General features: G+C 63.3%; 1 protein-coding gene across 1 annotated transcript in view; it reads right to left on the bottom strand.

The window, feature by feature from the left end:
* Positions 1–3,184: 3,184 nt before the first annotated feature.
* The window catches only part of TRIP4 (thyroid hormone receptor interactor 4), a 37,513-nt gene continuing 26,290 nt past the window's right edge, over positions 3,185–14,407 (bottom strand). Inside the window, exons 12-13 of the mRNA XM_054169008.1 lie at positions 8,125–8,227; positions 3,185–3,339 (exon numbers count right to left, since the gene is read on the bottom strand). Of these exons, the coding sequence (XP_054024983.1) occupies positions 3,272–3,339; positions 8,125–8,227 (171 nt within the window). The 3' untranslated portion in view covers positions 3,185–3,271. The remainder of the gene's footprint in view (positions 3,340–8,124; positions 8,228–14,407) is intronic.

Raw genomic sequence — 14,407 nt, 5'->3', positions numbered from 1 at the left:
CTGACAGCGAGGGGTTGGGCTGGGTGACTTTTGGAGGTCCCTTCCACCCTGGACCCTTCTATCATTCTATGATCCCACTCTGTCACAGCTTTGCCCAGCAGTGGCCAAGTTCCTGGACCAGGGAGCAGGAGCTGGGAAGCTTGGGGCTGCAGCAGGTGGAGCCCAGCATGTGTGCTGAGCATATCCTCCCTGGGTGATTCTCCAGGCTGGATGCTCAGTGTCCCAAGCATGCCACTCACAGCAGGCCATGGGGGTGAAGCACAGGGCAGCAGAGGCCTCAGTGATGTTTTGTGACAGATATTCTCCACCTCATCACCAGAGGTTCCTTTAATGTCTGTCTTCTGCCTGCAAGAGCATCTCCCCCACCTTGGGCCCACAAGTGCTGCCTTCAGTCCTTTCCACCCAGCTGGGGAGAGTATCCTCAAGGTCCTGCCTCTCCTACCCAGCCACCAAGGCCCCTCCTGCCTCCTTCTTCCCACAGCACTGCAGAATCATGGAATCAGTAAGGTTGGAAGAGACCTCAGAGATCATAAAGTCCAAGCTGTCACCCAACACCTCCTGACAGCTCAACCATGGCTCCAAGCGCACCTGAAGGATGGCCAAGGGCTCAGGCCCAGCCAGCATGGATTTAGGAAGGGCAGGTCCTGCCTCTCCAACCTGATCTCCCTCTATGCCCAGCTGACTGCCTGGTGGATGTGGGGCAGGCTCTGGATGTGGTCTGCCTGGACCTCAGCAAGGCCTTGGACACTGTTCCCCCCAGCAAACTGCTGGCTAAGCTGTCAGCCCCTGGCTGGGACAGCAGCTCTCTGAGCCGGGTGAGGAACTGGCTGGAGGCTGAGCCCAGAGAGTGGTGGTGAATGGTGCCACAGCCAGCTGGCAGCCAGGCACCAGTGGTGTGCCCCAGGGATCAGTGCTGGGCCCCAGCCTCTTTAACATCTTCATTGCTGATCTGGATGAGGGGAGGGAGTCAGTCAGCAGCAAGTGTGCAGATGGCACCAAGCTGGGAGCAGAGGTTGGTCAGTTAGAGGGCTGAAGGGCTCTGCAGAGGGACCTTGCCAGGCTGGACAGATGGGCAGAGGCCAACAGGATGGCATTCAACAAGTCCAAGTGCCAGGGGCTGCACTTTGGCCACAGCAACCCCAGGCAGAGCTACAGGCTGGGGGCAGAGTGGCTGAGAGCTGCCAAACAGAGAGGGAGCTGGGGGTGCTGAGTGACAGCTGCCTGAACATGAGCCAGCAGTGTGCCCAGGGGGCCAAGAAGGCCAAGGGCATCCTGGCCTGCATCAGGAAGAGTGTGGCCAGCAGGAGCAGGGAAGTCATTGTGCCCCTGGACTCTGCACTGGTTAGGCCACACCTTGAGTCCTGTGTCCAGTTCTGGGCTCCTCAGCTTAGGAAGGACATTGAGAGACTTGAAGGTGTCCAGAGAAGGGCAACAAGGCTGGGGAGAGGCCTTGAGCACAGCCCTGTGAGGAGAGGCTGAGGGAGCTGGGGTTGCTTAGCCTGGAGAAGAGAAGGCTCAGGGCAGACCTCATTGCTCTTTACAACTGCTTGAAGGGAGGTTGTAGCCAGGCACCCAGCACCAGAACAAGAGGACACAGTCTCAAGCTGTGCCAGGGGAAGTTAAGGCTGGAGGTGAGGAGAAAGTTCTTCCCAGAGAGAGTTGTTAGCCATTGGGATGTGCTGCCCAGAGAGGTGGTGGAGTCCCCATCCCTGGAGGTGTTCAAGAGGGGATTGGATGTGGCCCTTGGTGCCATGGTCTAGCCATGAGGTCTGTGGGGACAGGTTGGACTCGGTGATCCTTGAGGTCTCTTCCAACGCTGGTGATGCTGTGAGACTGCAAACCTCCCAGGGCCCCAGGATGCTGCTGTGAGCTTCCCATCCCGCTCCAGCTTCACTCTTGAGGGGCACCACAGACACTTCCCCTCGTGCTCGAAGCACAGCCAGAGGGACACGTGGAGGGAAGGCAGCAGGAGTCCCAGCATAGCTGACTGGGACCATCCTGGTGGGCCAGGGACGGGGGGCTGGATGCAGCAGAAGCCCAGCTACAGCAAACAGCAGCTCCTGCTCCGTGGCCTCCATGCCAAGCCTGGGCAAGCTGGAGCTGAAACACCCAGGGGGGTTCCCCACATGAGGAGCGATGCTGGTGGGCATTGAATCCAGAGCCACCAGCTCCAGCATCACAGAGATCCCTCAGGGAGCAACAGCAGCCAGAAGGTGACTCCCAGGGCAAACATCAGCACTGCTGAGATGATTGGCAGTGCCCAGCTGCGGGGGGTCAGGGAGTGCAAGCAGCTGGCATGAAGGCTTCATACCCTCCTCCTCCTCCCTGCTGTGACAAGGAACTGAGGCCATGGGCTGGGACAAGCTGCAGCCACAGCTAAGCCAGCAGCCCTGCTCTGCTCCCTGGGGAGGAGAAGGGATGCCAGCAGTGCTGGAGGGCCACTCTGACCCCTCCAGAGCAGGGTGGGCTGCAGGGAGCAGCCAGGAGAGCTCAGAGCCTGGCGAGGCAGAGCTGGAGCAGTGCAGCACGAAGGGCTCAGGGCCACGAGCAGAGCCCCACAGCCCCAGGGAGAGGCTGACTGTGAGGGGCTCCAGAAAAAACAGAGGTTCACCTTCCTGGTGAAGCTGAGTGGGTTTGTGACCTCTGCACACAGCTGTTGGAGCAGGGGCAGCTTTGGCTGGGGGCTGCTGCTCTCAGAGGAGTCAGGATGTGAGGCTGGGCACTCCCTGGTGATGCCAAGAGCTGCCAGGGCACTCTCCTTCGAGCACAGAGTGCCTGAGCAGGAGCAAAGCCCACCCCTCAGCCTCCACCTCCCCCAGCACATGCTGGGCAGGGCTCAGGCTCTGCAGCTCTTGGGAGCCATCCTCATCCCCTCTGTCTCTTGCAAGGTCTGCCACCACCCAACCCAAAGGCCCGCGGGCACATTTTGGGCAGAGGGAGGCGGCTCATGCCGGGCTGGGGCCGGGCTGGCTGCCCCTGGCGTGCTGCCCTTGCCTGGAGATGCCAGCACTCGGCTGAATCCCAGCCTGCCAAGCTCCCATCTCCCGGCCACCCTTGCCCATGGGGTGTGACTTCCCGGGAAGCTGCTGGGCCAGGACTCCATCCACGCAGTTCGCTTTTAATGCTGCTGCCACGCACCAGGCTCGGCGGCGCCGGAACGCAGCCCGGGATCCACCCGGCCCCCGCTCGCCGGAGCCCAGCACCCTCCGGGCACCCTCCGGCGGCAGTCGGCTGCTCGGTGGGAACGAGGGCGCCGCTCCCCCGCCGCCGCTCACCCCCTGGCTTTCTGCTTCATTAACCCTTTCCTCGCTCCCTGGTGGATCTTGGCATCCAGCCGCCCTGCAGAGAAGGGGATTGAAACAAAAACAGACCACAGAGCTGAGCCCCGGCTGAGCCCTCCCCGCGCTGGGCTTTCAGAGGCCATCCGCAACGCAAAGGAGCGGGAGGCGGCCAGCTCCCCTCGCTACTGCGTCCCCGTCGCATCCCATTGCGCTGCCGGCGGAGCCGGGCGCTGCCGGCTCTCGCCGGGGCCGAGCCGGGCCGGCCGCGGAGAGGCCGGTTCGCCCAGGAGGAGCCCAGCGGATTCCCATCCGGAAATCGGCCCTCGCCGGCCCGCGGGATGCGTGTGGACGGCGCTGCAGCAGGCGAGAGACCAGCAAACGCCACCTCGGGGGACGTTTCTCCGCGGCGTGGTGGAAAGCCAGGCTCGGGGGACAAAAAAACTTCTGTCTGGGGCTGGCGACGCAGTGGGGCGCACAAGGTGATGGAGACCAACTGCTCTGTGCTGCCGAGAGCTCGGCTGGTGGCCTCCAGGGCGGACAGCTGCAGGGATGTGCTGCCTTTGCCGCTGGGCGGCACCCTGGGGAGCTCAGGCGCCCGCGGGCAGCTGCTTCGGTGGGACCCAGAGCAAACGCTGCCTCCCCTTGCCCACCACAGCCCTTGGTGGCTTCACTGCCAAGGAAGTGAAGCTTCCCACCAGGGAGAGGAGCAGGACACCAGGGTGCAGGAGCTGGGCAACTCGTGCAGGAGAAGCCAAAAGGCAGGCAGGCTGAGCAAGCAGGAGGGTGATGTGCTCTCCCTGTCCCCCTGTGTCTGCCCATCCTCCAAATGCCAGCCTCAGCCTGTCCCCATCTGGAGCTGGGAGCTGGGACAGGGCTCCACCACCTCACAGAAGCCAGCAGCAGAAGCTGCAGACCCCCTCTGAGCTGGGCAGGATGGCCCCAGGTCCTTGGGAGCACTCCACGGGTCCCTGGGGAGGATCATGGGGGTTCACTGTGGTCACACCATCAGCAGGGACAGCAAAGAGAAGAGGGACAGGCAGAGTCCTTCCCGGGATGGAGCTGGAGCTGCTGGCACATTACCTGGGCCCTCTGAGGGCCCCAAGGCTGGTGTCACCCCCTGGGTGGAGCACGGTCCAGCTGGTCCAGGGCTGCTACAGCACACAGCAGATCTCACCCCTGCTGGGGATGAGACCCACCCAAAACTGCCTCCCACTCTGGCCACTGCTCCAGAAATTGCCAGGGAATTGCCATGTGCCATGAGAAGCAGCTGCTTGGCCAGACCAAAGGGCTCCAAAGCAGCTGGAGACCATCACCTGCTCTTCAGCCTCCCTAGAACCAGTCCTTCAACTGGAGCCTTGGGCCAGCCTTGCTCCTCTCTGAGCTTGAGAGGGAAATCCAAGGCACCAAAAGCCCCAAAGCTGGGCAAGAGCTCGAGAGTCACCACACCGTGGAGCCACAAACCAGAACACAGCTACAGCCAGCTCCAAACTGGGAGCAGGACCCAAGCATTGCAGGCAGACCTCAGAGCAGCCTCCCAGGAGCTGAAGGAGCTCCAGGAGAGCTGGGGAAGGACTTTGGAGAAGGGCTGGGAGGGCCAGGCTGAGGGCCAATGGCTTTGAGCTGGGAGAGGGGAGACTGAGAGTGGAGAGGAGGAAGAAACTCTTGGCAGTGAGGGTGGGGAGACACTGGCACAGGTTGCCCAGGGAGGCTGTGGCTGCTCCCTGCCTGGAGGTGTTGAAGGCCAGGCTGGAGGAGCTGGTGGGAGGTGTCCCTGCCCATGACCTTTAAGGCCCCTTCCAAGCCAACCCATTCTATGCAGCTATGAACAAGTGGGGATGTGTCTGGGGACAGCTGTGCCCTCAGCCATGGTGCACACAGTGCCCCTGGCAGCACAGCTCAAGCTGTGCCACTTGGTGGTGTGTTTTGCTTCCCATCCCAGGGCTGCTAGAAACAGCTCCTCTGCCATGGAGAAGTGCTGGGATGGCACTGCAGCGAGCCCCATGCTGTTACCTGGCAAGGAGCACCGCTCTGGCTTGGCTCCCCTACAAGACAGCCTGGCAGTTAGCCACGGCTGGAGCCAGGCTCCGAGCAGCCAGGGCAGGCAGGGAGCTCAGGTGGGGACGAGAGGTGGCACCGCCTTGCCCCTGCTCCGCTGCCAGCCGCGAGTGCGGCGCTGGGGCTGCCCTTGGCCGCCGTGCAAGCACCTAGCAAAGCAGCATCCCGCCCCCGCCAGAGGTCAGAGGCTTCTCTGCTCCTTCCCCAGGCTGCCGCAGACGTCGCCCGGGCAGACGCTGTCCCCTGCGGGAGGGGAAGGCGCAGCTCCGCAGCCTCCCCCGCGGCTGCTCTCCTGACACCTCCGGTGGGGGATGGAGGGCAGGAGAGGCAGGGCCGGCGGCGGGGGCGGGCAGCCGGCTGACAGGCGGTTAGACCGGTCCTTCTCCGAGCAGGAAAGTGTCACAGTACAAAGCAGACGAGGTGACAGCTGGGGAGGGGACCGGCCGCAACTGCCCCTGCCGCGGCGGCTCTGCTCCCTGGGCAGGCGGCTCCGCTCCTCGCCGCGGCCGGACGCCGGCAGCTGCGGCACCAAGGGGGAAGAGACAGCCTGGGCAGCAGCAAGGAGAGAGTCCAGCAAGGAGCGAAGGGAAGAACAGGCAAGGAGCAGCTGCTGTGGCGTGTGACAGCGGCGAGGTGAAGCCGTCCTGCATCCTCAGTCACCCAGCACAGCTCTGCTCGCTCAGCCGTGCCGGGGCAGGCTGCCGCCGGCACATCCCAGCACTGCGGCTCCCCGAGCAGCGCCGGCAGCCCCCGGAGCAGCGACTGCAGCCCCCCGAGCAGCGCCGGCAGCCCCCGGAGCAGCGTCGGCAGCCCCCCAAGCAGCGACTGCAGCCCCCCGAGCAGCGTCGGCAGCCCTCCGAGCAGTGGCTGCAGCCCCCCAAGCAGCGCCGGCAGCCCCCCGAGCAGTGGCTGCAGCCCCCCGAGCAGCGACTGCAGCCTCCCGAGCAGCGACTGCAGCCTCCTGAGCAGCGTCGGCGGCTCCCGGAGCAGTGACTGCAGCCCCCCGAGCAGCGACTGCAGCCTCCTGAGCAGCGACTGCAGCCCCCCGAGCAGCGACTGCAGCCCCCCGAGCAGCGACTGCAGCCTCCCGAGCAGCGACTGCAGCCTCCCGAGCAGCGCCGGCGGCTCCCGGAGCAGCGGCTGCGCCTCCCTGGTACTGCTGCAAAAGGCACGGAGCAAACGCAACTGTTTTGCCCTCCTGCAGACACCAGCAGGGCAGGAAGGCTCTCATCTCCCAGGCAGAGAGCAGAGCCGTGGCTGAAGGCTGCTTCTCTCACGGAGAGGGGGGAAAAAAGCCCTCAAACGAGGAGCAATCACCGCAGGCTCTGCTTCCGGAGCCCTTATCAGGCAGCGCCGCGGAACCCTGCGCGGCCAGATAAGGCCTCCCGTGGCACCGCGCTGCCAAGGAGGAGGCAGAGCCGGGTGCCAGCTCCGCTCTCCAGCCGCGGCTCTGTCTGCTGCCACTGCCTTGAGCCTCTCACGTTCGCTTCTCACATGCCCTGAAGGCCTTCCCCAGACTGCTGCGGGGGCTGCTGACGAGGAGCCGGCTGCAGGCTGCCCCGGCCCTGGCAGCGGCCCACCAAGGGCCCGGCACGGCTGGCAAGCAGGGCACGGGCAGATGCTGTGCCGCCTCCCCAGCAGCTCTGCCGGGGCAGCATGGGGACAGCACCCAGCTGGCCCTGCAGCTCCGTGCTGCTTCCAGCCCTCACCATCCCCAGGGGCAGGAGGGTGATGGCAGGCGAGGAGCTGTCACGGCTCACACAATCCCGGCATGGATGGGCTTGGGAGGGACCCCTAAAGCAGGGCACCCACAGCAGCCTGCCCCGGAGCACAGTGCCCAGGGTGGGGTTGGAATCTCTCCACAGGAGACTCCACAACGTCCCTGGGCAGCCTGCTCCAGGCCTCCAGCACCCTCACAACAAAGAAGTTTCTCCTCTTGCTCAGGTGGAACCTCCTGGGTTCCAGTTTGTGCCCTCAGCCCCTTGTCCTGTCCCTGGGCACCACTGAGCAGAGCCTGGCCCCAGCCTCTTGCCCCCCAGCCTTTATGTCTTGCTGAGCATTGCTCAGCTCCCCTCTGGGGCTGCTCTTCTGCAGGCTCTCAGCCCCAGGGCTCTCAGCCTTTGCTCCTCACAGAGCTGCTCCAGGCTCCTCAGCAGCTCCCCAGCCTGCCCTGGACTCTCTCCAGCAGTTCCCTGTCCCTCTTGAGCTGGGGGGCCCAGACCTGGACACAATACTGCAGATGTGGCCTCTCTAGGGCAGAACCTCTTGACCTGCAGGTCACACTCTCCTCAAGGCAGCACTGCCCTTCATGGACACCAGAGCACATTGCTGCTTCATGGCTGTCCCCCAGCACTCCCAGGTCATTCTCTGCAGAGCTGCCCTCCAGCAGGTCCCCCCTCACTTGTGCTGCTGCAGGAGGTTGTTCCTCCCCAGGGGCAGGACTCTACACTTGCCCCTGCTGAACTTCATGAGTTCAACCTCTCTCCTGAGCCCTCCCCTGAACCAGGCTGAGGGCAGCAGCAGCAGCTCAGCTGCAGGCAAGGAGCACTCCCTGGCTCTGGAGCATGTGCAGGGGCAGGAAGAGCCTCCCATTTGGAAGGAAGCAACATCTGGGACAGGGGAACTGGAGACAAAAAACCCCTACAGATGTACTTGAGCCATTAAACAAACACCTCCAGATCAAAGAGCCCAGGGCACAGGCTATGAACCCATATGGCAGAGGCAAGCAGAGGTGGTGCAGAGAGCAGGCCAGAAGCAGGGGGCTGGCTGTGGAGCCTTTAGTACTTACAGATTTTGTGCTTGCCTTTGATGGGAAACTTCACAGCCATCTCCTGGGGGTTGGTGCAGATAAAGACAAAGGGAGAGGCAGACTCCTGGCTCAGCTCCGGGTGCTGCCAAACAGACACAGGCAGGCAGTCAGCACAGGGGGGCAGCAGGGGAGGCCTCTGCAGGTGCCTTACAGCCGGGGGGGGGCCCAGCCTAGATTCACAGTATCACAGTGTCACAGGGTCACCAAGGTTGGAAGAGACCTCAAAGATCATCGAGTCCAACCTGTCCCCACAGACCTCATGGCTAGACCATGGCACCAAGGGCCACATCCAATCCCCTCTTGAACACCCCCAGGGATGGGGACTCCACCACCTCCCTGGGCAGCACATCCCAATGGCTAACAACTCTCTCAGGGAAGAACTTTCTCCTCACCTCCAGCCTAAACTTCCCCTGGCACAGCTTGAGACTGTGTCCTCTTGTTCTGGTGCTGGGTGCCTGGGAGAAGAGACCAACCCCCTCCTGGCTACAACCTCCCTTCAGGGAGTTGTAGAGGGCAATGAGGTCTGCCCTGAGCCTCCTCTTCTCCAGGCTAAGCAACCCCAGCTCCCTCAGCCTCTCCTCACAGGGCTGTGCTCAAGGCCTCTCCCCAGCCTTGTTGCCCTTCTCTGGACACCTTCAAGTCTCTCAATGTCCTTCCTAAGCTGAGGGGCCCAGAACTGGACACAGCACTCAAGGTGTGGCCTAACCAGTGCAGAGTCCAGGGGCACAATGACCTCCCTGTTCCTGCTGGCCACACTGTTCCTGATGCAGGCCAGGATGCCCTTGGCCTTCTTGGCCCCCTGGGCACACTGCTGGCTCATGTTCAGGCAGCTGTCACTCAGCACCCCCAGGTCCCTCTCTGTTTGGCAGCTCTCAGCCACTCTGCCCCCAGCCTGTAGCTCTGCCTGGGGTTGCTGTGGCCAAAGTGCAGCCCCTGGCCCTTGGACTTGTTGAATGCCATCCTGTTGGCCTCTGCCCATCTGTCCAGCCTGGCAAGGTCCCTCTGCAGAGCCCTTCTGCCCTCTAACTGACCAACCTCTGCTCCCAGCTTGGTGCCATCTGCACACTTGCTGCTGACTGACTCCCTCCCCTCATCCAGATCAGCAGTGAAGATGTTAAAGAGGCTGGGGCCCAGCACTGCTCCCTGGGGCACACCACTGGTGCCTGGCTGCCAGCTGGCTGTGGCACCATTCACCACCACTCTCTGGGCTCAGCCTCCAGCCAGTTCCTAACCCAGCTCAGAGAGCTGCTGCCCAAGCCAGGGGCTGACAGCTTGGCCAGCAGTTTGCTGGGGGGAACAGTGTCCAAGGCCTTGCTGAGGTCCAGGCAGACCACATCCAGAGCCTGCCCCACATCCACCAGGCAGTCAGCTGGGCATAGAAGGAGATCAGGTTGGAGAGGCAGGACCTGCCCTTCCTAAATCCATGCTGGCTGGACCTGAGCCCTTGGCCATCCTTCAGGTGCAGTTATTGCCCTCAGGATAATCTGCTCCATCACTTTCCCTGGCACTGAGGTCAGGCTGCCAGGCCTGGAGTCTTCAGGCTCCTCCATCCGACCCTTCTTGTGGATGGGGACCACACTGGTCAGTTTCCAGTCACCTGGGACCTCTCTGGGGAGCCAGGACTGGAGGAAAATGATGGAGAGCTTCAACCACTTAAAAAATCACAGACTGCCAGGGGTTGGAAAGGACCACCAGAGATCACTGAGTTCAATCCCCCCTGCCAGGGCAGGATCACTCAGGGCAGGGCACACAAGAACTCCTCCAGGTGGGGTTGGAAAGCTGGGGGCAGAGTTTTGAGCAGGGCCTGTGGTGAGAGGACAAGGGAGGGATGGTTTGGGCTAAGAGGGAGACTCAGACTGGAGAGCAGGGAGAAATGTTTGACACTGAGGGTGCTGAGAGCCTGACCCAGGCTGCCCAGAGAGCTGGGAGCTGCCCCCTGGCTGGCACCAGGGCAGGTCAGGTTGGTTGGGGCTGTGAGCAACCTGCCCTGGTTGGGGCTGTCCCTGCTGGCTGCAGGGAGGGGTGGACTGGATGAGCTTCCAAGGTCTTTTCCAACCAACCCAGCCTGGGACTCCATACAGCTGCCTGCTCCTCTCATGGAGGGCAGCAGGAGGAGAGAGCCCACTCAGCAAAGTGCTGCCTGGATACAGCTCAGCCTCACACAGACACAGGATGGGAGGGGTTGGAAGGGACCTCTGGAGAGCATCCAGTCCAACCCCTGCCAGAGCAGGGCACACAGGAACACAGCCAGGTAGGGCTTGAAAGTCTCCAGAGGAGACACCACAGCCTCCCTGGGCTCCAGGCCTCCAGCAGTGCTGCAGCCTCACTGCTGTTCAGAAGAGAAAGGCAGAACTGCAGTGAAAGATCTGCAGAGCAACCATGGCTCCAGCCCCCACCCCTGCTGCAGGTGTGCCAGGGCCAGCCCCATGCCACCGAGGTGCCCAGGTGGTGCCCTGCTCACAGGGACCAGGGAAGCTCTTTCCCTTCCATGGGAAGAGTGCTGCCCCCTTTTCTTCCCTGCTCCCCTGCCCTCCTCCAGCAGATCTGCCACAGCTGCTGCAGGGCACAGGATGCCAGAGCAGATGGAGCAGTGTGTCCTGGCAAAGCCCCCATTTGTTCCTAACAAATGACTCTGAGGCTGACTGCTTGAAGAGCTCTCACCACCCTGCCAGGAGGAGCTTGGATGTGCCCTGGAACAGCTGGGCACAGGGATGGGAGCAGTGAGAGCAACCCACCCTGCCTGGGCTGTCAGGGGGCTTGGCAGCACTGCCAGTGCTGAGGGAGGGGATTCTGCCCCTCTGCTCTGCTCTCCTCAGAGCCCACCTGCAGCACTGCTTCCAGCTCTGGGGCCCCCAGCACAAGAAGGACCTGGAGCTGCTGGAGAGGCTCCAGAGGAGGCCACCAGGAGGAGCAGAGGCTGCAGAGCCTCCCCTGTGGGCACAGGCTGGGAGAGTTGGGGCTGTGCAGCCTGGAGAAGAGAAGGCTCCAGGCAGACCTCAGAGCAGGCTGTGGAAGCCTGAAGGCTTCCAGCACCTCTGCAACTCAGCAGTTTGGAGGTGGCTAAAAAGTCCCTCTACAACAAATATCATCCAGAGACCAGGCTGTGCCTCAAGGATAAAACTCACCCTCCTCCAGATCTGCAGAGGGGGCTGAGGGAGACCTCACTGCTGTCTACACTTTCCTGAGAGGAGGTTGGAGCCAGCTGGGGGTTGGGCTCTGCTCCCTAGGCTCAGGTGAGAGCAGGAGAGGAACTGGCCTGGAGTTGTGCCAGGGGAGGCTTGGGTTGGAGAGGAGGAAGAATTCCTTTGGTGCCAGAGTGGTCAGGGGCTGGCAGAGGCTGCCCAGGGAGGTGGTGGAGTCCCCCTGGCTGGAGGTGCTGCAGAACCCTGTGGCCATGGCAGCTGGGGCCATGGTGTGGTGGCCATGGTGGGGCTGGGCTGAGCTTGGCCTGGCTGAGCCTGGAGGCCTTCTCCAGCCCATACAATTCTGTGACTCTCCAGGGCAGGGAGGCTCCAGAGAGAGAGGTCATGCAAGATACCCAGCATGGTGTAAAAGAAAGGACTCCACCTCCCCTCAAACCTTCTGCCCCCTCACAGTGGGTGTGCAGTGAGGCAGGTATGAGGCCTCTGTGGGCTGCAGGCAGCCAGCACAGCTCACCAAGTGCCACTCCAGCCCAGTCCAGGGCCCCAGGGGAGCTCCTCCCTGCCAGCCCCCTTGCAACCACCTCCCTGCCTGCTCATCCCCTCTGCCACCAGGCTGGCTGGGCTTCCACTTGCTGCTAAGAGCCTAGCTGTGAAGAGATTAGCAGGGGGGGGTTAAGGGGGTGTAAAAAAAGCAGCTCTCAAGTAGCTTAAGACAGGCCTAAAGAGCTGGAAGTTAAATGCAGCACCCAAGGGCAGGCTGTGAGAGGGAGCTGAGCGCTGGGCTCCTCCCAGGGCCGGCCGACAGCTTCCCCCTGCCGCCGGAGCCGGCTCCCGGAGCACCTCTGAGGCGGCTGTCGCACGTCCCCAGCAGGCTGCCGGCAGGGCTAATCGCCAGTGACCGCTCCCGACACTGTTTCCAGCATCCCTCCCCGGCCATCACCAGCTCCTCAGCACCAGGCACAGCGGCGGGGCTGCCAGCCGCCCAGCGCCGCAGCACACGGCAGAAGAGCAGGGGAGGGGAGAGGCAGCTGGGAGCCCGCAGACACTACCCCACCTTCGGCACAGCTGACAACCGCGTTATCCTGCTAAGCCTCTTTGTTCCTTTGCCCTCCTCACCAATCTGTTCCAGCCAGGAGCTGTCAGCCGGGTCTGGGGGCAGGCTGCAGCGGGAGGCAGGGCCCTGCTGGCCTGCCCAGCAGCAGGAGCAGCAGCAGCCGGAGCTCAGCCGGAGGCCATCGCAGCACAGCTTCACTGAATGGGTTGGGCTGGAAGGGACCCCAGAGCTCAGCCAGCTCCAGCCCCTGCCATGGGCAGGGACACCTCCCACCAGCACAGGCTGCTCAGGGCCTCATCCAGCCTGGCCTGAAACACCTCCAGGCAGGAGGCAGCCACAGCCTCCCTGGGCAACCTGTGCCAGTGTCTCCCCAGCCTCACTCACAACAATCTCTTCCTCCTCTCCACTCTCAGTCTCCCCTCTCCCAGCTCAAAGCCATTGGCCCTCAGCCTGGCCCTCCCAGCCCTTCTCCACAGTCCCTCCCCAGCTCTCCTGGAGCCCTTCAGCTGCTGGGAGGCTGCTCTGAGCTCTGCCTGGAGCCTTCTCCTCTCCAGGCTGCACAGCCCCAACTCTCCCAGCCTGGCCCCACAGGGGAGGCTCTGCAGCCTCTGCTCATCCTGGTGGCCTCCTCTGGAGCCTCTCCAGCAGCTCCAGGTGCTCCTTCTTGTGCTGGGGGCCACTTTTTGGAGGAGCCCAGCACCCAGCTGCCTTTGCCAGCCTCCCCTTGGGTGCCACATTTAACCCTGAGCTCTTTCTGCCTGCACTAAACTGCTTTGAGATCTGCAGTGGAAAGAAAACCCACGGAGAAGGGAAGTCCTGAGCCCTTCCATTGCTTCACCCTTCCAAGTGCTGTGACCTGGAGGCAGGGGAATGGGAAGAGCAGGAGAAGACCTTCTGGTGGGTCTGCAGGGGGCTCCAGGAAAGCTGGGGAGGGACTTTGGAGGGTGTCAGGAATCAGGCTTGGGGCAGGGAGCCAGCAATGGGCACTGGCAGCCCAGAAGGCCAAGGGCAGCTGAGCTGCCCTTGGCCTTCTGGGCTGCCAGTGCCCATTGCCAGAGGTGGAGGGAGAGGATCCAGAGGTGGAAGAGGTGGAAGCCTCATCCCTGGAGGTGTTTGCAGCCAGGCTGGATGTGGCTGTGAGCAACCTGCTGTGGTGTGAGGTGTCCCTGCCCATGGCAGGGGGTTGGAGCTGGCTGAGCCTTGGGGTCCCTTCCAGCCCTGCCAGCTCTGTGCCTGGGGGGGAGCTGAGCCCGGTGGCTAAGGAGAGCCCTGCTTGGGAGGCGGCACCAAGGCGCCGGCCGGCAGGCAGCACAACGCCAGAGGCTGCCCCGGCAGCTTCATTAGCGACCTTTCAAGAGCAGCTTCCACTCTCATTAAGGCCCCGGACACAAAAGCACACCGGCGGGAGCGGCGCAAGCGGCCGACGGCTGCCGGCGGCCGGGTGGGAAGGGCTCCAGCGCCCGGCAATGCAGCCTGGGCGCCGCGCTTCGTGCCCAGCCTGCCCTGGCACGCCGCCCGACAGTCAGCCCGGGGGCAGCGCTGGGGGCTGGGAGCTGCCGCCCTTCGGTGGGGCACCGCCATCCTCCCCCTCTGCCAGCTGCTAGGGGGGTGGCCTTGTGCGGCTGGCAGCGGCCAGAGAAGAGGCACCGAGATGCCCTGCGAGGTTACTAATGGAAGGCTTGGATCCTTTCCCTGGCACTGCCGCCTCGGTGAAAGAGAGCCAGGCTGTGCCAGGCTGTGCCAGGCAGCGCAGGGCCAGGACGCCAGCTCCAGCCTGCGCTTCCCTGCTGCTCTCCTGCAGCTTGGGAAGGGAAGAGCAGCGCTGGAAAGCGGAACAAAGGCAAGCAGGGCCCGCGGAGCTGGCACCCAGCGCCCCGGCACGGGCAAAACCCACCCGGGCAGCCAGGGTGTGCCCGCGGGGGGAGCCAGGCTGCTGCCACCGGCAATACAACAGCCTTGAGAGCAGCCAAACACACCTGGCACGTCCTGCACCGGGCACGTCCTGCGCCGGGCAGACCTGGCACCAGGCATGGCCTGCACCAGGCATGGCCTGCACCAGGCACAC

This window comes from Dryobates pubescens, chromosome 17 (assembly GCF_014839835.1).
Source record: "Dryobates pubescens isolate bDryPub1 chromosome 17, bDryPub1.pri, whole genome shotgun sequence".
NCBI lineage: Eukaryota > Metazoa > Chordata > Aves > Piciformes > Picidae > Dryobates > Dryobates pubescens.
The sequence above is the reverse complement of the archived record's forward strand: the minus strand, read 5'-3'. Positions and strand labels throughout refer to the sequence as shown.